The sequence below is a fragment of the Nylanderia fulva genome, unplaced genomic scaffold (genome assembly GCF_048542155.1).
Source record: "Nylanderia fulva isolate GAGA-0341 unplaced genomic scaffold, ASM4854215v1 Scaffold13, whole genome shotgun sequence".
In the NCBI taxonomy this organism is placed as follows: domain Eukaryota; kingdom Metazoa; phylum Arthropoda; class Insecta; order Hymenoptera; family Formicidae; genus Nylanderia; species Nylanderia fulva.
This window is the reverse complement of record NW_028189518.1, coordinates 2,560,971-2,585,458: the sequence shown is the minus strand read 5'-3', so window position 1 is coordinate 2,585,458 and position 24,488 is coordinate 2,560,971. Positions and strand designations below refer to the sequence as shown.

At 31.8% G+C, this 24,488-nt stretch overlaps 1 protein-coding gene and 1 long non-coding RNA gene across 4 annotated transcripts in view; one reads left to right on the top strand and one right to left on the bottom strand.

Annotated features, from left to right (window-relative positions):
• Positions 1 to 24,488, bottom strand: part of LOC146724464 (dual specificity protein phosphatase 10) — a 39,414-nt gene that overhangs the window by 13,302 nt on the left and 1,624 nt on the right. The window contains exons 2-4 of one of the 3 annotated variants that reach the window (XM_085479773.1): positions 23,895 to 24,160; positions 21,938 to 22,120; positions 9,993 to 10,907 (exon numbers count right to left, since the gene is read on the bottom strand). In XM_085479773.1, coding sequence (XP_085335899.1) covers positions 9,993 to 10,907; positions 21,938 to 22,120; positions 23,895 to 23,997 — 1,201 coding nt within the window. In that variant the 5' untranslated portion in view covers positions 23,998 to 24,160. Of the gene's footprint in view, positions 1 to 9,992; positions 10,908 to 14,829; positions 15,358 to 21,937; positions 22,121 to 23,894; positions 24,161 to 24,488 lie in introns of those variants that run through there. The other 2 variants (XM_085479774.1, XM_085479775.1) reach the window with 2 other exon arrangements.
• On the top strand, positions 21,727 to 24,475 carry LOC146724465 (uncharacterized). Its single transcript, XR_014924052.1, has 2 exons — positions 21,727 to 22,144; positions 23,794 to 24,475. It is a non-coding gene; the product is annotated as an uncharacterized LOC146724465 (long non-coding RNA).

The following is a 24,488-nucleotide window of genomic DNA, read 5'->3' as shown; positions in this document are numbered from 1 at the left end:
TAATTTTTTTCAGTATATTTTTCGTAATATTTGAAAAGAATAGAAAAGAACTTCAACTTACACAGAGATTATTCAATTAACAAATCGAACTACAATTTTTCATAGTTTCGAATATTTTCAAGCCACTGCATCTGTAGAGAGCAAAAACTTTAAAACACTTCAAGATGAATTCTTAAGATTTTTCCATTCCTTGTAAGTTTACAAATACTTAAGTTTTCAAAGATACTTATAGATTTTTAAATGTTTGAAAAAAAACAAAAGCCGGAAAACATGTAATAGCGATACAAGTCTATTATCGAGAACAATTTTCTATTCTTTTCTTTTTTCTTCCATTGATAAATTTTTCAATCTCATATTTTTCGTTAAAAACAAATGTTGAATATTGCGATATCAAACTTTTCCACGAGTTTAATTCTTTAGATCTAATTGTTGAAGTTGAATCTCATTTGAGGATAAGAAGTTATAAAGTTTTTATCCAAAGTATAATGAGTGTGATAAAGTTTAACGAGACGAAATTAAGACTCGACATACTCGCCAATTTCTACATTATTTTTACGCGTTAAAATGCAGCAAACGCGAAATGAACGTCATTCATTAATATATGTATACTAAGGATGACATATATTGCCCTAATGATAAAAAAATCTGTGTAATATCAATGCAAATAGAGGAAAGAGGCTTATGATATATGATATGAATCACATACCGCTAATTAATATATATGTATATATACATATATCTTGTTTACAAAAAATTCTGTTTACAATATGACAAACCGCACCAAGTTTACAATCGCATAGATTGCAAAATGGCAAGAGTTCCTCAGTTTCTCAGCTACTGTTTTATCAAGCTGTCGCATTTTTCAATTGCAAATTATTATTTAATCATATCGTTCGAAGATTTAATTACCGAGTAAACAGGTCGAGTATTTCTGTATGCAAATATGCAACTCAGAAGAAACTCAGGAATGACTTGAAATAATTAAGAAACAGCATTTTTGCGTAATCATATTCTCAAATTTGTATGAAAGATGTTGAATATATCTTACGAAGCTATAACGACACAAAATTGCGCAAAAATGTAATGTGCGCAGAAAGAATATATGAAATTAAAAGCGTCGATGCAGATGCGCAATAACGTGTCATAATATATTGTTGAAAGCGTATATGACAGTAAAGTAATTAACGAATGTCGCGTGTGCAGCGCAAGGACACGCTAAAACATACAATGCGTTAATACGATAATAAATGCGATATTTTTTGTCGCAACGCGAGGAATTAGACACGTGGTTTTAAATCACAGATTAGCCATCGATAATCGAAAAATGACTTCGAGTCGGTTCTTTCCTACGTCCTCCTTCGCTCTCTCGTCCCCTTCGTTTTCAATCGCGCGTCATTCGATGACCGATAGAAGGACGCGTGTCGAACATACGCTCGTAAATGTCGTTGATATCGACGCCTGATGCGGTTAAGTATGACTCATTGTCGGAGCACTACGTATGACCCTGAGGTACCGATTGTCGTATCGTCTGTGTTCAATCAAGGGAGTCGCTAACTATCTTTTGCACGACATCGTGTGCGATCCTCACCCTTTCCGTCTCTGTGATACTATTTGGGTTCTACGTAAAGTACAAGTGTTGTTAAAGCTCCTGGTTTCTCATTGTGGACACATCGGATTATGATGTCAGAAGCGAAAAAGATCATCCTTTTCCCGCAAGAGGGTTTAACTCACTATTGTGAGTCAGAAATCGCCACCTGAAGTAATTATCTGCTCTTTACTGACGTTAAAAGAAAATTGTTTGACACGTAATTCTTATTTTTTATATATTTCACGGGATTTACCGAACAACTTGATCGTTTCTCATCTCGTATTTTCGAAGAAAAGTCAAAGTAATCTTTAGAACTGTATATATACTACGCTGTAGAATTGTGACAAATCAATTTTCGATTGCAAATGTAATATAAATGTTAGTTAAGTAAACAACTGTTGCCACTTATCTAATCGATTTATATTTTTTTATTTATTAATTTCTTATCATAAACAAGGCACTTTTTCTGTCTATGTATTCTTTGACATCTTGGTTTTACTTCCTTCAAAAACCAAGATAATTAAAAGAATGTATAGATAAAAAGAAGTGTGGGAAATCCAGAGCATCCTGTTTTATACTCAATAAAAGTTTAGATACAATCATGAAAAATACCCAATAGAAATGAATGAAATATCAATTTATCTATTTAAAAAAGAGCATACAGATTTAAATTTTAATTTTTTAAGAGCTCTTATAATATTTAATTTCTATAGGAAATTAAAAAAATATATTTAATATAAAAATTTATAATTCTTCAATAAGTTTCTTATGTTTCTTCCTTTGAAGACATTAAACTTGAAAAATTTTCAATTTTTTTGTTAAAATAACAATATTATACGTTCATTGTTTCCTCGTCGTGACAAGCCCTTTTATTGTCATATATATTTCCATAAACTTACAAAGTATGACGCATCTATAACGAATATCGTCATCGGACATCGGACCAAACCTGTTAATAATTGTCTTATGACTAATTGTAAGAATGAGCGTGTATATGTTTACAATTAGTCGGCCACTTAGAATTCGGGAAAGACTTTGTTTTCAAGAATTGCAATCGCTATGAGTCTGACGTCAACTGACTGATCACCAAATATAGGTGCTAAGACAATAAAATTGATATTATTTGTTATGGCAAAGATAAAACATGCTTTTAGCAGCTACTTCTAATGAGCTACGTATTAGTACATTTTCTTAGAAAGACATAATTCTCTTGCTGAGAAATTAATCAATCTTCTATTTATACCGAGAAACTTTAATAAATTTTCTATACACAGTTGGAAAATTTTGTTTTCTTGCTAAAAAAAAAAGGTTTGTGTTAAAATTTTTGTGTCAAATATTCAACATATTCATGTGTTAATTTAACTCAAATGTTAAACTATTAAAACAACTGTTAAAAGTGTGAAAATAACACAATGTGCATCTATTCTTAATTTTATACAATAAATATATTCCGTATTTTTATAGTGACAAGATTTATCTTAAAACTTAAAGAAGTTAAAATTTACAGAAAAAATATTGATTTTATTTTATAATATAAATGGAAATGATAAAATGTAAAAAAATTTAAGTTTGCATTTATTTTATATTAAAATATTATACATATTCGTTATTATTTAACATATCCGTCTTATGTTAAATTAAACACAAATTTTTTCAACTGTGTAAATTTTCTGTAGCCGTAATGTAGACAAAGAAAGAATTGGAAAATCGGAAGCATTCGTATTAATTATAAAATCTAATGCTATAATTAATGAGATCTCTCTCTCTCTCTCTCTGCCAATCGATAATATAATTTTTCCCAATTTCCCGCGATTTAACCACCATCAGTATATTAAATCGTGAAATCGCGATTGGCTGACAAGGTGCGTGCTTGAAGGGTGAATCCGAGCCGGCGCGGCGGAGATGATCTACGATGATGCGCGATTCGGGCCTTATTTTAGGCAGACAGACATGCGCTACACGCTGTCTCCGTTCCCGCCGCGAATAACTCGCGGAATCATGCCGACCGACTGACTCATCTGCGTGAAGCGTAGTAGGAAACCATAGCGCGGCATAGCTCATTCGTTCGCTCACTCTCGTCCAGTCTCAAGGAAATTCCGACGAGTTCGAAGGACGTACGGTCGCTCGTTTTGTCTTGTCCGCGTGGCTGCGCTGATTCATCTCACGCTAATAACCCCGTACGACCCTCATTTTTCTCTCTCTCTCTTTTTCTCTGTAGTTTTCTGTATCCTTTCCCTCTCCTCCCCCTTTCGCATCCGATATTTTCAGAGGGTATCCGAGTCAATGACCGAATGTCTGTATGTGTTGCTCGCGATGGCCGATTAACACTTCTTTGTGCCTGATGATGGTTGTAAACGCGTTACAATGTCGGTGGTGTAGAATATACGTCTGCAAATTACCGCGGAATTTGCTGTGTTGAGAGATTGCTTAAATTTGATGAGAGAAGCTTTATGATGTTTTCAGGTTAAATTGGAAATATACTCTTAGTTTCTTTGATGTGTATATTTTATATTTGTGCATCTGGATATTTTAAAGCTCACCATATATGATATAGGTATATCAAAAAATATCAACAGAAATTAAGCAATAAGCAAATCAAACAGATACAGTCCAATATATATCTAAGAGATGAGTAATATGTTTATCATCCTCGAAAAAATTAATCCAGCAATGATTCACGATCGACTAACAATCACTTCATTGTTTACTGTAGCGTTTTTTTTCCTTTTAAGTTTTCATGCTGTTGAATGTAGATCTTGGAAAAAAGAATAACATATGTGATCCTTTTATTGTGTCTTTATGTATGGTAAAAGGGTAAAGATAAAATTGAATTTTAAATATAAAACATTTTTACACAGCTGGGTATTTATACTTTCAAATTTTTACGTCTTTATAGTCTTTAAGCGTTCTTAATGTATTCAGTATCATAACTTAAAGATTTTATTTTTCGTTTCGCAATAAGCTAGCAGGTTACGCATCAGTGAAACGTAAACCAGCAAATAATGTAGTACTCCGTGACACGTGTCGTATCATTAACTGTCAATACGGCGTTTACACTTCTCAGCGAATAATATATATGCGGATATGCATTGGTTTTGTAATGCTAGAACTTTACTTCAGTCATCGTTTACTTGTATACAAATAGGTGTAAGATGATTCAACCGAAAAAGCGATTATTCTATAATACGTGAAGAAATAAGAGAATCAAACATGTAGAATAGAATTTATTTTACAGGAGCCTTTGTCCTTTAAAGGAAGCAATTTGAAAAATCAGAAGATTTATACATTTAACACATTTTTCTCATTTCTTATTCGAGTTTGCATAATTTTTTATTAGCTTGTGAAATCGCTCAACGTGTTTCAACGGCTAATAAAATAATAAGATGGGAAAAATAATAAAAGACAAAATAAAACAAAAAAATAATATAAAATACTAAAATATAAATAAAAAATGTGACGATCTATTAAGCAAATAATAGAGAATTATGTATTTTTGAAATACTAATTTTTTTACTTTCATTTTCTTAAATAAAATTGTACTTTTATTCATATCTACCCTTCTGATAGTGACTAATTAAAATGAATTTATTGTTTTTGGCACGATGTCATAAGGGCTTCTAAAATTGATATACCATACAAGCATTTTCGATTCTCTCGAAAATAAAGTTTCAGAAAAACAATCCCTCACATTTTTCACTTAGCTTTATCACAAAACTTATCCCCCGTTTCTGGAATAAAAATTCTGTCTGTGTCATCAATAACATATCCATACTTAGATATATTCGTGATGACATGACATTGTTGTATCATACACACACACATACCATACCGTGGAAGCGAGATTATGAGCAGTTACGAGGCGAGGCCAAGTCACCAGACACCCCGTATTTTTAGATCCTTCATCACGATCCTACTAGTACTTGAATCACGCCGGTACTGCACAAAGGGACCCGAAGGGTAAGGGGGCCCAGAACGATTGTGAGCTGGACGCGCGTTAGTCATTGATACATTTTAAAGCGAGCTGTGTATCGGATGACTCATATGTAATAATCGTCATCGACAGCTGATCCAGATGCGTTGTACGTTGTTCTGAGGCGCGCGTTTCCCCTTCGATTAGACTACCTCCTCGTCGCACCCTTAAACGGGAAGGGGGATGAAAAAGCGCACAATGGAAAAAATACAGCAACCCCCCGGGCTTTGGAGAGCGATGACTAATTCATTAAGCTTCGAGTTCGGCTTCATTTATTGACTCTAAACGGTCCAAAATGTTTGCTCCCTCATATATGTATAATAAGAGTATATATGATTATACAATTAATTATAATTATATAATTTGAAAATTTATTGCGATTCTATATATACTCCTTATATATACTTCTATTATTATATTTTTTATTAATTATATAATAAAGTAAATGATGTGATACGTGCACATAATATATTATTGATATTATATTATTATTATTATTAATTTATTTTAATTTATTTTAATTTATTATTAAAATTGTTTGTGCACCTTTGCAATTATCGTTCTCTTATTATTATCTCGCAACTATATTCTCTTTCTTGCTTCAAAAATAACTTTATGCAGATCTGACTTTAGAAATAAAGCCGAGTCACATTATAAGACTCTTGGTTTGAAGTACAAGTTATACACACAATGCAATATTTAAAAGTTACTTCCAGGACATAAGTACGAAGATATATAACTGCGAAATAATTGAAATATTTGCTAAAACGAGACTAAAGTGTCGTCTGCAAGTTTTGCCGATATTATTAAATAATATTTTACTTAATAACTTCTGGTGATTAATAGTGTCAAATTTTTATAAATTACCCGAAGCTACTCCTACACTCTTCGATTAAAAATAAACCGTACAATTTTTCCGATTTTACAGACCGGATGCAGAATGGTCCAGCTGTTTCCTCTCAATCTTTATGCTTTTTTTTTTCAAGCGAAAGTAAGTTATATCGGAACGATGAATAACTGGCACACCTGAGAGTGATGAGGCCCCGCTGATAGAGCAAATCTCATAATCCGTGCAACTGACTCATATCTAAATGTCCCGAAAAGAGAGTGAGACGCCATGGCGGCGACAACGTGAGGGATACGTTATGCAATCGTGATTTTGACATATGGCTGTTCGTGCGCTTAGCCAGCGTAAACATGCCGTAGGGTCGATATACACGGTGACTCATGCTTTCAACGTCGTAGTCGTCGTCGTAGTCATCGTCGTCGTCGTCGTCGTCTGAGAAAAATGCGATCGGGACCGACCGGGAGACCAGACGCGCGCATTAGCCTCGCCAAAACGAGCCACGCGATGCTTTGCTCTCGTTGTTTATAGGCGGCCGCGAATCGTTACTAATTATGTAATAACTAGCCGAGACAAATTGATATCGAAAGTAACGTCGCTGTACGCGTTGTTGTATAACGAGTGCCTGATAAATTAATAATTACATTTTATATATATGATTAATTATATTTTAATTTTAAATATATAATTAATTATATATAATTAATAATTAAATTGTACAATTAAATTTTGAGAGAAAACGATAGCAATAATAATAATAAATATATCAAAAATATAAAATTAAATTTTTATAAATTACCCGTTATCTGTTACTCTCAAATTTTATTGTATCTTCAAAGGGACCAATAACTTCTTAATAATTATATCAGATATATGCATACAAAATAATGTATAGTTACAATAAATAATTATATAAATATAAAAATTTATAGATTTCAATAATTAAATATTTATAGATTTATAAATATAAAAAGATTTAAACCTTCAAAATTATTTGATTCTTAAATTTTTGCATACCTATCATTCTCTTTGATTTTAATTAGATTAAATTATGTGTAATTTCTGCATAATATGTATATGTCATATATATATATATATATATATATATATATATATATATATATATATATTCTGTTGGACTTTGCAAATTTTGTTGCCTGAAGTATTATAATGGTGATATCGTTATCGCAATCGGCTTTACGTCATGGACTGATAATTATGCAGCCATATTAAACTTACAATTGATATTTAACTCGACGCGGTATTATCATGCAAATTCTAGACAAATCTTCCGCTTAGTCCGCTATAATTCATCTCCCGTGTGTAGCTTTGCGAAAATACAGCGAAAGCGCAGATCGCGGCGCGCAAAATCTGTCCGACTATTCGCGGCGTCATCTCCAACGTGAGTCACTCCTATGAATAGATCCCCACCTTTCGCCTTCGTACGCGCCGACGATACGAGTACGATGTCGTCGTCGTCGTCGAGCATTCAAACGGGTCTTCGTCTACATTTTCTTCCTTGATTCCTTTGGATTATCTCCCAATTGCCATACATTAACGCCGCGCGACATTTACGTGGGATCTTATATACGAGCACATTTCCCAATAAAACCACTACTTTCTTTCGCACAATCCTCCAATTTTTCAGTTAAAAGCGTCACTGACAGTTATTTATAAATCTTCAAAATCCTATTGAGATCAATATTTCATTTACTACCATTTGATTTTTAACATTATTGAGATTTTTGTATTTTATTATTATTATTTTTACTAAGTAAAAACAATTTTAAATGTCTAAGATTCCATACTTAGAAACTTAATGTTCTTTAATTGTACCTTATTTGATATTGATATTTTATTAATTTGATTGCGGCCATTTGAATTATATAAAAAGCTGCTCGTGTTATTACTTAAATTATCTTAACATCTTAAATTCTCAAATAAAGTTCTGTTTTTGCATCAGAAAAATGCTTGGTCCAAAATGAAATTATGCTGCTATTGCTTCCACGAAAAAAAAGAAAAACAAAAATATAAATTAGATAAAAAAAAAGAAACGAAAATTATAAAATTATAATAAACAGATATTACTCTTCATTTATAATAAAGATTTTCTTTAAAAAATTTAGTGCCAAATTTATTCTATATTAATGATACTATGATCTCTTTTTTATAAATATAAACTCTATATATTAATAAAAAATATTAAAAAAATATTACATGTCAATAAAAATGATTATATTTCCTTCGTAGTAAAATTTCCTGAATAGAAATCAAACTAAAAAGAAATACAAAATATTCCTCCTCCAATGTTGAATCATGTTTTTAAACAGAAATCTTTTTACTATTATTTATTTTTATTTCAGAATTTAAATAATATTCTTTAATCAATCAAAAGATATCAAATTATAGGGAAAGATTAGAGTTAAAAATGAAACTGACAAGCTGCAGGCTGCACTGTTAAAAAAACAAACCATAATCTGAAAATGGTACCGTGAATCGTATCGTGAAAAAAGTATGAAAAATTATTAGCTATAATGAGCGACAAAAATAATAGTAGAGAATGATGTCGGCGTAAAAGTTTCGACGCGCGATTGGCGGCCGGCAGAAATATCGCGCTCGCATCATCGTTATTTCCGAAAACCAGAGACTCACTCCCACGTAGAGGACCGGATAGACGACAAACAGTTTGCTGTTTCACGGTCTTTTCGCTTTTGTAAACAAATTCCGCGCTACAAGGAAAAATCGGCGAGGACAAAAACCCACAAAGATTGATCACTAATAGTTATTCGTGTGCAAAGATCATCGTGACAGTTTATCTCAAATTTATATGCTTGATAAAAGCCTCATATCGCATTAATAAGTTTCCAAGTTTTTGGATAATTTAAATTTGTAGTAAATTATTTATCTCAATTTTTCCATATTGCACTAATTAATGTACTAATATGTATTAATTAATCAAATTATTTGCAAAAGTTTCGTTCATATATTTTCAAGCAACAATTCATTTTATATTTATCTACAAAAAAATTGTCTAACAATAATAAGATGTATTGCTAGTGTGGATCGTAACTGATATCTTCATATATCATTATCTTGTCATTATCAGTTGTGCCATATTCGATAACATAAAAAGCACATCTGGTTCAGCCATCAAAATATATGACAAAGACTACATTTAAACTATAGAAAATATAGCGATAACTAATCTATTTGACATATACTATGTGTATTATCTATTTATCTAGTACCTATTTGACATATACGAATTTTCAGTTTTTCAAATCTTTCATCGTGGGACGAAAATTTAGATAAGATAATTATAATAATTTATATATCAAACTTTTTATTTTATATAAATGAAAAAAACAATTTATATATTTAATTCTTAAATACTATCCACTGCATTTTGGAACGTTACTGTTAATATTCCAATGCATAATTTTTTGTAGTGCAAAAGAAAAAAAATTCGTATGATTTATCACTTTACAATATCGAACATCATTATAGTCAGGAGATGAGAGCTTCGCAACCCGATTCTTTTATTGAATCAAAATAACAAGCAGACGATAAAAAAACTGAAGAGTACTTACCGATCAGCAGAGCGGGTTCTCGATCATCATCCACAAGGGCGGCGAGTACCAAAAACAATGGATGTTGAGCGGGTAAATGCTCCAGGTCATCGGTGCAGTCATCGTACACTATGACTTCCTTGAACTGTCTCCTCCTGAGCAACTCCTTGCCCTCGCGAGCGGTCGCAAGATCGGCGAGAGTAGCCTTCCCCAGCTGGAGTCTGCGTCGGTTGAAACGATCCGAGCAGTTAACGTTGATAGCGCCGCGTATATGATTGACGTTGTACAGTATAAACGGTCTGCAGTCCAGAATCACCGGCGAAACGGCGGAGGGTCGCTCGAGACGCGCGAGACGTTGAGCGAGATCGCCGGAAGTGATGACGCGGGTCTTGCTTAGCACCAGCTGACGATGAAGGGTGCCGTTTTCCGCGCAGGGACTGGTGGGCAGACTGGCGGTCTCCAGTTTGCAACGCTTCGTATTTATCGACAAGTGCTGATGATGATGAAGATGATGAAGGTGGTGATGATGATGGTGGTGGTGGTGGTAGTGGAGATGATGGAAGCCACGCCGGTGGACGTCGTCGTCGTTGTCGTCGCCGTTCGTTTCCTCGTCGATAATAATCGAGGGAGGTACGCTGGAGTTGCTGTTGTTGTTAACGATCGACGAAGCGGTCGGCGAAGTTGGGAAGGCACAAGGACTCGGTCCTGGCTCGCTCAGGCTGCGGTTCAGCACGAGTTTGAGATTGGCCCGAGGCCGGCCAGCCGATACTGGCTCGCAGCATAGCAAGGTAGACATCGAGGAGGACGATGGAATTCGGTCTTGAGGCCGATGGTCGTGTTGATTGTGTTCGGGATGATGATGATGATGATAATGATGATGATGGTTGGAGTTCACGTCGGTGATGCTCGCGTCGTGACACGGTCCTGCGGTCGACGCTGAAACATCAATAATTGCGATACGTCAGCAACTGTCTAAACTTTTTCCCTTACGTCATGTCAGTTGATACAACAGAAGTTCCATATTCGCGCATTCTTTACTCGCGCGTTTCTCGTATTTCTTGCAGTTAGGCATTTGCGATTGTTTTTCATATTGACAGATTTAAAATTCGCTTATTTGCATTTACACAAATAACGAGATAATGGAAGAGCAAAAAAAAACAAATTTTAAATAACTTCTATTTTAAGTAGCTTAAAGAAGACTTGTTTGTTTTTGATCTCTTATAATTATTATTTTAACATTAAATCAAATAAAAAATATTACAAAAAATTTGTTTTATTTCTTCATTATATATTCTTCATTATACATTTTTTCTTAATCTTTTTCTGTTATAATATGTCACATTTCTGTAACATATTTTTTCATATTCCTGAATACGTCTGTTCTAAATTAAAGAATAGTTTGAATTAAATTGATAAATAATAATACCTATATGTAATATATACTAATAAATATTATTATCAAGTTCATGATTTTCGGCTACGTTTACGCCAATATTGATTTTCAAAATATTTTGCATTCTTAGAATCTTTTGACTTACTAAAAGTATGTTTATTATATTTTAAGAACAAAACGGCATAGATTGTCATGTCTTTGAATTTTCGAATCCTTGCGCTATCTTATTCTTTTTAGTTAGTTACAAATTCTAATTTGGCAGTTGGACGACGACCAATGTCCCGAGCATTACGAAAGATCTGTTGTAAGCGACGATGCACTAAGTTAGAAATTACGTGATACACCCGGGATTTGCTAGCGCATGTGATTTGTATATTTTTATAAATAACGCCGCGTATATATATTATCCGTGTGTTGCTCCATTTTAGATTCCTAAAAATCCTTGCATTGTGCAACTTTCAAATTTTTTTATTTTCGCATTTCTTTATATATCTCTTTAAACTCTCAAAATATCGAAACTCGAATGCATGAAGGATACTCGAATTTATAAGATGTGTGAATGTACTGTTGTCATTAAAATTCGATCTCTCAAATGAATAACATTATAGATTTCATACTCGTAAATCAGGTTGCAGATTTTTATGTTTGTTAAAATTAAAAACCCTTTAAATTAGATCAAACTCAATAATTATTTAATAAATGACGCCGCAAATACATATTATCCGTGTGTTGCTCCATTTTAGATTCCTAAAAATCCTTGCATTCTGCAACTTTCGAAATCTTTTATTTTTGCATCTCTTTAATCTCTCAAAATATCGAAACTCGAATGCACTTGAAGGGAACTCGAATTTGTAAAATATGTGAATATACTGTTGTCATTAAAATAAAATTTGATCTCTCAGTCTAAATAATGAATAACATTAGATTTCGAACTCGTAAATAAAAAGTTGCAGATTTTCATTTTTGTTAAAATAAAAAAACCCTTGAAATTAGACGAAACTAAATAATACTCGGTTAGAATCAACGGCCGATTAAAGCATCGGTTACTCTGTCCCCCTTTATCTTTCTCTCTCGTCCGACCACTCTCCCACTTCTCTTCCGCCATCGAAGTTTCTCTCCGGCCCCGAGAAGTCTTCGAGAGTTCATTCTTTCGAATGAGTAAACGTTGTGGAATTCGACGCTTCGAGCGGCAAGTGGGACCTCGTGACTAGCGATGGGCCCGATACCCTCGCAATCTGTCGATATCTCTTACACAAATGTTGTGGCCGTTCAAACAGGCATTATCGAACAGTCCGAGAAAGTTGTTAAAGCAACGTTTACTTGCAAAAAGCGGAAATACCAATTTACATATAAAATCAACATATGGAAACTTTCTAAAAAGAACTTGATATCACTATTTTTTTTAGAGACGCGCAATCGGTATAATTGTGTAAAATACGAGTATGAGAAATGTCCAATGCTTGCGACGTTCCCAGCAAATATTTCAACTGGAATTAATATAATTAAAGTGTCATATAATTCCATAAAAACAAGGAATTGTGATTTAAATTTTTAATTTGGAAACAAATAGTGCTACTTCCATTTCAATGAATTTTATTTTAAGAAGAAAATATAGAGTCTATTAATACTTAATTTTGTTTGTAAATTCTCTTATTTTATATATGTATAGATATCTCTTAGTTATAAATAATATTCGGCTTTTTCATCAATTCATTTTCTGCTGAGCAAAAATTACAGAATTTCATGTAAAACTTTAAAGAGGCAAATTTTAAATATTTAATGTTGTGTTTTCCATTACTTATATTTTGCATCAACAGCGTTCAAAAGATTGAAACTAGTATTATCCGTGATATAAAGTAATAAAAATTAAAAAATCGCAAAGAATGAGTAATAAAGTTTATATATATAGATCAAGAAAAAGTAGTTTCACATTTATTGGAACCCGTCACTGAAAACTAACGCGCGATAGTGATACGATATAAAGTAATTTATTGGCATGCTGACTAAAATTAAGATAAAGGTTCTTGTTTCGGACTGTCGCTATTCGTATAACCTGACCAAAGCATTCAGCCTGCGGACAGGTGTAGCACCGACACCTGCCATCGTGCGGAATACTCTACGTTTTTTCATTCACTCGAAAAGAATGATAATTTCTTCGAATTAATCCCATCGTGTCCACAATTTGAGTATTTATATCAAATAATTTCATCAGAGAGAGAGAGAGAGACAGAGATCAAATAAGAGAAGATACACATAACTTTTCGAGAAAGTTTCAGGAAATCTAAAGAAGTTACAAAAATTATAAAAGCATGAAATTATAATTCTTTTATTATTTTCAGATAACTTGAGAATTAATTCGACCGTGTCCACAATTTGAGTATTTATATCAAATAATTTCATCAGAGAGAGACAGAGATCAAATAAGAGAAGATACACATAACTTTTCGAGAAAGTTTCAGGAAATCTAAAGAAGTTACAAAAATTATAAAAGCATGAAATTATAATTCTTTTATTATTTTCAGATAACTTGAGAATTAATTCGATCGTGTCCACAATTTGAGTATTTATATATCAAATAATTGCATTGGAGGGGGACAGAGTTAAAATAACAGAAAATGCATATAACTTTTCGAGGAGGTTTAAGGAAATCTAAAGAAGCTAAAAAAATTATGAAATCATGAAATTATAATTTTTTATTATTTTCAGATAACTTGAGATTCAATTGTATATCGTCAATAAATGTAAGAAATATGCTTCAAACATATTTATTGCTTTTAATTTATACATTCATTGAATCTAAAAAGTTGCGAATTAAGCATTAGATTTCCCAATTAGATTTCTCATTTACATCACAATCACATTCCCCTGATCTACATTCGATAGCAATTAATTAAAGCCATTAATTAAAATATCCAGTACATATGCAAATAATTAAAATGGTTCGATTAAACATTGAAAGATTCGAAAATTGCAAGATTCAAATACCAGAAAATATCGAAGTTTTACTAAAAAATATATTAATTTCTACTTTATATACATATATAAACACGCATTCAAAAATCAAAAATTTTAATATATAAGAATTTATTATATATCTGCATATTTTAAACAGACACATTGAAGAAAAAAGTTTTAAAGCTCGATGATTGAAAAAGAATTGCTAAATTGTACTTTGAAATATGAAAGTCTTTATTACATAATTTCGAGTGATATTTACAGAACTTGATATTGATGAAAAATACTTGAGACTATATTTTAGTTGTACCTATGTAAAAGTACAAGAAAGATCTGTTTGTTTCAATTTTTGATTTACATGTCTAAGATTGTAAAACTTGAAAAAAAAAACATTTAAATCATAGAACTCCCAAAGAATTGAAAGTGCGAGAATACATGCATTCCAATCGAGAACACTTGAACTTTTATCCACGATTTGACATAGGAAAGAATCCCGATTACACAACACACCTTGCATCTACATGTCCAGGAACCAAAAAGTCCGATCGGCTGTTTAGAAATCTAACGGTGACCCGAGCGTCTCAGTTTTCGACTTACACATTCGAGGATGAAAAAAGCCAGCCCGATATTCCGCACTCCCGACGCGATACCATCCATAAGACCGATCTTGGGATCCAGGGTGGGACCAGGAAGGACCGGGAAGGACTCGGCTGTTTACAGTGCGGGATGATGATCTTCGGGGATGACGTCACCGGGATGACGTCCCGGGTTTCAAGAGAGCGCGATCGCGTGGGCCCGATGGGCCCCGCGACGCTCAAGTCGGAGCAACATGCTTCCCATGGGAATGGCGAGTGCGCGAGGTTTACGACACGGAAAAGATCTACAATCGCGGGAGCGCGATTGATGCAAGATCCTCTGCCAACGGCCGGCGAGCGAAGACTGAAGGGGAAAAGCCAGGCTAACTAAGCGCGGCGCGGACGACTACGACGACGACGACGACGACGACGACGACGAGTTCGCCGTCGACGAGGAGAGCGGAGAACATTAGAGAAGAGTGGAGAACGTGCTGCTACCAGACGGGGGTGAAGAGGGTCATCGCGGTACGTTCTGCGCAGGAGCGTAATTTAACCCTTCATGCCAAACCTAGCTTACGTTGGAATGCACGTTGCTCTTTTCAATATCGCTTTTTTTCAGAAGGAAAAAATTTAATTTGTAAATTCGAGGAAAGAAAAGTATCTTATCTGTAACTCAACGTCAAAGTAACAGAACAGGCGCGTAATTTCTCATCGAGAAAGTTTCAGCGAATCTAAAGAATCGAAAAAAAATTTGTAAATTCATCAAATTATATTTTTCAAGTATTTTCAGATGACTTAAGATTACTCTATATCTCTTTAGATTCAATTGTATATTTTTTTTCCAAATAAAATACAAAATTAACTATGTAAGTCCATATTTATTTTGAAATTTTGATAAGAAGAAATTTCTTAAGGAGAGAAGTATACCTATCTTCTTTTTGGGAAAAAAAAATTATTCTTTTTTTTACCAAAGTATTAGAGATTAAAGTAGCTTGCTAAAAATATTTTTTGTGCGCGTGTGATATTTTGCAATATGGTATATACATATATACATAAATTAAGATCATAGATATGTACTTGCTTTCTGTTTCTTTTCCTTTAGGGAGATATAAAACAATGAGAGCATAAGAATGACTGCTACATTTTTCTTCCGGGATTTTAGAAACTTCCAATGGGAAATATTTTTCAGTTAGTTTTGCCACTAGAGGATCGTATATAAAATTCTGACTTCATTGTAGAATTTTAATTTCGATATATATATATATATATATATATATATATATATATATATCCTATTCCTAATTTTTCGTATCTTTATAACATTGTTATACACAAAGAGAATTTTCTCTTAGAATTTATTTTGAAAATCATGATAATTATAGGACAATATGATACCGAAAGAATTTCATAAGAGTTTCTCTGATTAATATTTACAACGATAAAAAATATTAATATCTATACCACAATAAAATATAGGTATGTTTAATTTTAATAAAATATATAGTAAAATTTCTATAATTTAAAAATATATTAAATATATATGATTCTTTAAGTGTTTTAAATAGAATAGATGCCAAATATAAACTAAAAAACATATAAAATATTTTATATAAATTTTCGGCTTATTATCAAAAAACATGATAAAATGTGTAGTAAATTTTGCGATAATAAACTACAACAAAAAAAATTCTCTCCGTATACCTTTAAATTCCCAGACCCTTACCTCTGCAATTTCGAAGCAACAATCTTTATAACGCACGATTTTAAACGTATTTTCACATGAAAAATTTCACTATAAAAAATTCTGTGGAATATTCGCTGGACTCGCAACTTTATAAATTGTACGCAACATTAACTATCGACGATCGCGAAAAAAAAGGAAGTTCTGCGCCATCGTGCGTGCAGCGCGCGCGAGATGACTCATCCGACGACGGCGCAAGCATATACGCGCTTTATGTGCACGCGCATGTATTGTGTACACTTGTACGTTCATACAACCGGTGTCTCGAGATACACATTACGCCACGGCGGGCAATGCCGTACCAAGAAAAGAGTTTCCCGACGTTCCCGATCGATGTTATAGTCTCTATTTTTAATATTAATATAGTATTACTGAGATATCACACGTGAGAACTATAGCGATGCGAGAGAGACGTAAGGTCTTCCACGTGATCGATATCGGTCGTCTCGATATTAATATTAATATCGAATGGTCTCACCGAGTTCTTTTTATCACGTCAGCATTTCGCGGTCTCGACGATGATTCGACTTATCGTAATTTTTATAATTTGAAGAAATACGATTTTTTTATACTTTTATTCTGAATATTTATGTGCTCGTCGTACGATGATAAGCGCAATTTGAAAAAATAGTAATTGATTCGTTTTATATAAGAGATTGAGAAAAGTTGTTCAAATATGAAGACCAAAAATCGTTTCCCTTATTCATAATATAATAAATTTTTCATATGAAAATTTGTACATTATAATGCTTAATAACATCCAACATTTTTGCAAATTGGGATTTAATTTATATTGCCTCTAAATACTGCGGAAAAATTTTTAATCTGGGAATCTATTCGGGAATACTACAAATTAAAAATTTACACATGCTTACAAAAATTGTTAAAGGTTAAAATTTCTATCGCAGCATTTTAATTTTTCATTATTTTTTAATTATAAGCCAAATATGTATATTAATAATTAAAGAAAGATAATTTAAAAAAAACGGGTATCGAAATTCAGTCGCATATCATCAAAAATTCAAAACCTATCGATAACTACAGCAATTCTACAAAAAAAGGATCGATTCGAAATTAGCTAAAGAAATGCAAAAGTACAATTAATCTAAGACACTCTGTATATCTAGATTATGAGTTTAATTTAAATAGCTGTCACGAAAATAGCCAACGCCGAAATGTGATATCTGATGAAAGTGTAAATGAAATACAGAAAATACGTCAAAGTAAAACAAAGAGGTTAAAAAAAGCTGTTTAAATATGAACAGTTAAAAGAGAACAGTTTAAAAGAGTTATAGGACTGACGTCTGAATAATTACGAATAGTGTAAAGAAGAAGAAGCTATACTTGTATCTCATACGTTTTCTTGGTTCGTTCGATAGACCGTGGATTAATTATTGGTCAATTACTTGGGATAATCAGTCATATAATATTTTTTTGATGTTACTCGACCAGCTATAATTTCGATACGTGCGATAATTTTGTCACACACAAAACAATGTTTTTCACATGTTGTATATACACAAGCTGATAAAAAATGGCTCAAGAGCACGATTAACACATGTGTGTTGTTTTCTCAGGTGAATCCGCGACGCATTTTATGTTTCTAATAGCTATTTGAATCTTTTTTTGGATCTGGAGCATCTCATATTTGCGATTATTCTTTCTTTTATTGTGAAATTATGAAATCCTTGGATTTGTTTTTTTTTTATTTTAATTAATTGATGTACTATTAGATCTTTCTATTGATCTGACCAGAGGAGATAAGATTGCGTTATAATGGCATTGACGCACTTACACTTACATGATAATCAATTCCGAAAATTTAATCGACTATTCTTCGATGCTTACGCGTTGCTTACGTAGACAGGAAATATAATTCCTAAATAAACTGAATGAAACTGTTTTTAGTAGTTTGTGACGTAATTTTCGTCTCTTATCCTTTATATATACGCGTTTGGCTCTTAGTCGAGATGAAGATGGAGTTTTTAAAAAAAAAAAAAAAATAGGAGAGCTGACTGACAAATATTCTTATTAATCTTTATATATACGTTCTCTAAAATAGAATAATGTAATTTGTCTAGAGATTGCATCGCTTCAAGCAAAAACAATTTTTGAAAAGCATTTGTACAAAACTAATTGGACAGGAAGATATATAGTTATTTTCAATAATTCATATTCGACATTTATTTTTTTTTTAATATAAAAATATAATATTTTATATCGGAGTCCAATTAAATGGCATAAAAAAGAATTCAATGATTTTAAATTGTAAAGAGATTCAAATCCTAAATCGCTTCCCGAAAACATTAAAAAATTTTAAGATCTTTGGTATATTTAAAAAATCTTAAGTTTTCCGAAAAAAATAAATAAATAAAAAGATCTCAGAATTTGAAAACTCGAAAATCAAATATGTGTCAAAGTTCGGAAAATTCAGGGATCTAATTGAAAGATTCTCAAGAACCCATCCAGCACATCCAAAAAAGATCCAAACATTCAATCAATCTCCTCGCCCTTTGCTAGAAAGTTCACGTAGTGCGTTTGCGTGGTCATCTACTCCGTGTACCAAAGATAGAGTCTGACATCATACGCACGGGCATCAGTTGGATCGAATGAGCGATAAACATATGTATTATACGCGAGATGTCCTCGTATATGCGGAAAGTTCCAGTTTACCACTCACACACTGTCGATCATTCGATCGATGCACTCATTGATGTTGCAAACATATGATCATCTTCTCGTGTCTCTCTTTTCTCTCTCTCTCTCTGCTTTTTCTCTTATTTTTTCCCATATGTCATATATTACACTCGTATACGAAGAAAATTTTTTGTTAGAATTTACCCTGAATTAAATTAAAAATTATGGTAATCGTGGGATAATATGGAACTGAAAGAATTTTAGAAGAGTTTCTCTGATTAATATTTACAACAATAAAAAAGATTTAAAAAATATTATGTACATAGTAAAATTAATCGAACATATTTTATTGTGGTAAATATTAGTCGAAGAAACTCATAAAATTCTTCCATATTGTCCCACGATTACCATGATTTTCAGAGTAAATTCTAAGAGAAAATGTTCTCTGTGTACAAAATATATATCCAAATTATCTTTATTAGAACATTATGGCCTTCACTGACAAATAACACTTTTTAGTTTTAATTATTTATGTTAAGATAGCGCCAAAATCTCAGGGTAAATATTTGTTTCTCCTCTCTTCTTTTTTTACGAAATATCATGCAAAAATGTTGATATATGTACACGAATAGTTGAGTAATTGCGAACTTAATTTGCGTTCTATCGCGCTTTGAAGATATGTAATATCCGCGAAAATCCAAAGATTTATAGATAAGAAAGACACACAGATTCTCAAAGATAAAAGATACTTGATATGCTAAAACAGCCTAATAAAATCATTGTTGATTTCAATAAAATCATTAAAAATTCATAGTTTCATAACGCGCAATTAATATTAATCAATGTGCATATACGCCGTGTATATTCGGCGATTCACAATGATGATTAAACATCGCTAATCATCATATCAGTTATCTTTACTCATGACGTCAGAATCAAGAAAACAAATAAAACAAGTTTCAAGTTCCTTGAAACAATTAATTTTTATTTAATGAAACTATTGCGTAGCATGATAAAGCAGATTTATAAAACATGCCAGAAACTTTATCATTAAACCAACATATTACATTCGTAAAGAGAGAGAAAGAAAGAGAGAGAGAGAGAGAAAATAGATAATTATTTTTATTTTTCTAATTGTAAGATAAAAGTATAACTTTATACTTTCTGAATCTTCCGTAATTTTTTCCATGCCTTGTTTCTTGCAAAAATTGAGGTACGCATATTTTATAAATTTACTCTATCGATGGTTTAAAGTTAAAAATTGCAATTATGTCGACGTATTATTTAAATATTGATTTAAGTCAACGATGTGAGATTGTGCTAGGCAAACAGAAAGTTCGCACTTTTCGCGATTTTTCAATAGTTTCGATTCGTGGGTGCCTATCACCATAGAGAGTTTATTGTTTGCCGAGAATAATAGCGATTTACGAGCTCGGATACGGCAGCTTATAGTAACACGTAACACCCGCTGCTGCTGCTGATAAGACGTCTTTGTACATATGTACTATATCGGTAGAAACGTCACGAAACCAGCCTGATAAAATACGATTCGCTCAAGTACGATGTATAAGATAACTGCTATATAGTGTGTCTTGCAATTATAAACAGAATGAGCTTCTTCAAAGCTTCGAAGTGACGTTCAAGAGTTTTCCTCTCGCGCAATTTTTCATTAAACTTTTCAATTTACTACACAGATCAAATTATAATTATATTTTATAAATTCAGTTGACATAACTGATATTTTAGTAATATATTTAAAATTGTCATATGTTAAAAATTTATTTGTGACCACGTGATATTGCGTATTTTTATATCAAATATCATAAGTTTTGTGGAATTCGATAAATACGCATAATAATGGAAAAGTTCGATAAAATTTCAAATGTAATTAAAAAATTTAATACATTTTTTTAAATCTCTTATAGTCAGAAAATATATAACGGCAGATTATAAAGAGGAATTTTTTCATATGTGAAATAAAATTGATATTATATAATTTTTAATACTTGTGCGCGATGGAGATTTCATATTATTTCCTTAATGATGATATATCGGCGAAAGAATTTTATCAATCATTTTATAAAAAATACAAGTTATTCTTCCAAGGAAAATTATGATTTAATAAGTAATTGTTTCATTATGCCACAAATTTTGAATAATAATTTTGCATTTTTTGAAAAGTCAAAATATTTTAAACATTTAAAATTTTTAAGAAAATCTAAAATAATTCAAGAATGTTAAAATCGAAAAATATAATAAGAATATTTTATATAAATATTCATAAATATTTAAATGTTCTTGACTATAAACGATATGACGATATAAAAATAATAACGATATAAACATTTTTAAATGTGAGCAGAAGAGAATTGGAAAAAGAATCTAAATTGAAAAAATTCTTGACTATAAACGATATGACGATATAAAAATAATAACGATATAAAAATTTTTAAATGTGAGCAGAAGAGAATTGGAAAAAGAATCTAAATTGAAGGATCTTATTTAAAATTAAAAAATGTAAGAATTTAATGAATATTGATGTACAAGAATATTGCCATACCGCATGTATTACCAGAAATAAGGGATTTAAAAATCGATAATTATAATAAAATTTAAAAACTGTCTAGTTTTTATCTTATTATAAATTTAATAAGAGATGACTTACCGTCGATGGGTCGGAATCGAAATTTTTTGAGCCTCGGTAATGTCGCAGGAGAACAGACTCTCGTCAGAACTGGCATCTCGTTAACTTCTCTGGGTGACGATCGACCAGAAATTCCGTCCGAAAATGACTTGAGCTCCGAAACAGCCGCACGCTTCGGCGATTTCTCTGTGATGCCAGTGGCCTCTGCGAAAAAAGAAAAACGCAAACGTAAGTATATACATATCCTTTGTTTGAGTTAATTGACTGCGTGCAATCTCCTGACGTGGACGGTGGTGCGTCATCTCCAAGTGTCATCGTATGTGTACTCGAACGCGCGCGCTACGTCATTATTCCAGTATGCGGATTGCAAAACTTTTCGACATTGTTTAACCGCGACAGCACTTTTTTAAATAACCAATGGCAAGATCATTGCACAGCGATATCTATATTTTTCATGAACCAACAGATATGTCAGACAGATACTTAATATGTATCTACATAACTTTCGTCACTGATCTTTACAGCGTAAATCAATAAACAAATTATCAATATTTAAATTAATTATTCTTGCTAACAATAAATGATTTAGTCAAGAACATTGTGTTAAAGATTATAACTTGGCTAAAAAATAATTTGCTGCTTTATATTAATATACATGTACAAATATGTATAGAAGAAAGTTCTGAAATTTTCAAGAAATTTCTTATACAATTTTTGATAATTTCTTGTTACTTAAATTGTAAATTATATTGTAAATTATATTGTTTAATATAAAACTATCATTTTTCAAATTAATGTAAACATATAACGCGCTGTTCCAATTAAAATGTTTCTCTTATTTTATTTTTTATTTTTGTATATTTCAAACTATTTATTCTTTTAACAAATGCATATCCGGTAAATGTCAAGAATCAGCGGCCCGAAATCACAGCTATGAATCATACAATTGATAATCAATCACGGAAAAGCTAATAATAATTGCAAAATACCTTGACCTCATTTTTTTTTAAAGTGGAATTTTCTCTTTAAAAAAGATGATTATTATTAGTAAGAAAGTATTTTTTAAATAATTATTTAAAAAAATAAAAATATAAAATAATTAAAAACTTAATTGAAAAATAATTGTATATTTTTTCTCTTTTCATGTAAACAATCAAACTTTTATATAAAAAAGAGTCAAAACATATAAGATTAAACTTTAATATTGAATAATAAAAAAATTAATTTTATTAAAAAACTCAAGTAGCAAACTCATATCATTAAACATCAAAATAACGTGTCATTCGACGTCAGAATAACGTCATTTTGACATTTAATGATGTCAGTTTGCTATTTGGAAACTTTTTTTATTATACTTTTTTTTATTCAATCTTTGCAAAATAGAACTTTTGTTTTTGATGTTTGTAATATATGTGATATATATATATATATATAATGTGTTATATGACATATAAGTGATAATAATTTATAATATTTTAGTTATAAACACAATTTTATATTTAAGAATCTATTAAATAAAACAAATGTAATCAATTTCTAAAGACACAAAGAACACGGCTTATGTATCAATTATAAATTTCGAAGTTGCATGAAGAATTAAAAAATGCAAAAATATAAATATACATATATATGCACACAAGATAAATAATTCTATAGGTATATAATATAATTTTACATACTATATATCCTCTAAAACTAAGACACACACAAAATTAATACAATGCAGTATAGATGATGATTTTACACTTTGTTAATAAAAATTGAACTTTATCTGTGATACACAAATCTGTCAAATTTTTCGCACTGTAATGTAGGTTAATTATTTATTTTAACTTCTCGATAAAACGTAATTTATCTCTAAAAGTTTTCTTTTACAGATTATTCGAAACATAACTTTCTATCGATGCACGCATGCAGTACGTGTTATTTACCACAAATGATTCTCGATATTATATATATATATATCAATGACACTTACCGGGGGACAGCGATCTCTTGACAGGCGACGCTCTCGCGGCACGATGGCTGGCAATTGACTGTGCCGCGGCATCGCGGCCGGCCGTCGATATCTTGGCGCTCATCCTCGCCGCCGGCACGAGGTCGAGTTCCGGCGATCCTGATTCACGTACCAGGAAGTTTAGTCGTCCGGAGGACGACGTAGGAGCATGCCGGTGCGCCAAGTCACGAGGTGACGAGGTCCGCCGTGCCGTTTCCAGGTGTCAGCCGAGATTGGCTCACGCTGACCTGCAAAAACACCCGTTAGAATAACGTGACATTAAACCCCTTCGACGAGCATGTTTTTTAATGCCTCACAAAAGACCGTACATTTTTTTATTATTTATTTTATAACATATCTATTTTTATAATTTATATTTCCCAGATAGCAAATTGACGTCATTAAATGTCAAAATGACGTCATTTTGACGTTTAATGACGTCCGTTTGCTACCCGAGTTATTTTTACAATTTATTTATAATTTATATCTATTTATTTTCTAAAATAAAAAGGAGACCAAAAAACTTGAAACGAGAACAAATACGAGAGCTTATTTCTATTCCTTCTCTTTGAAAAA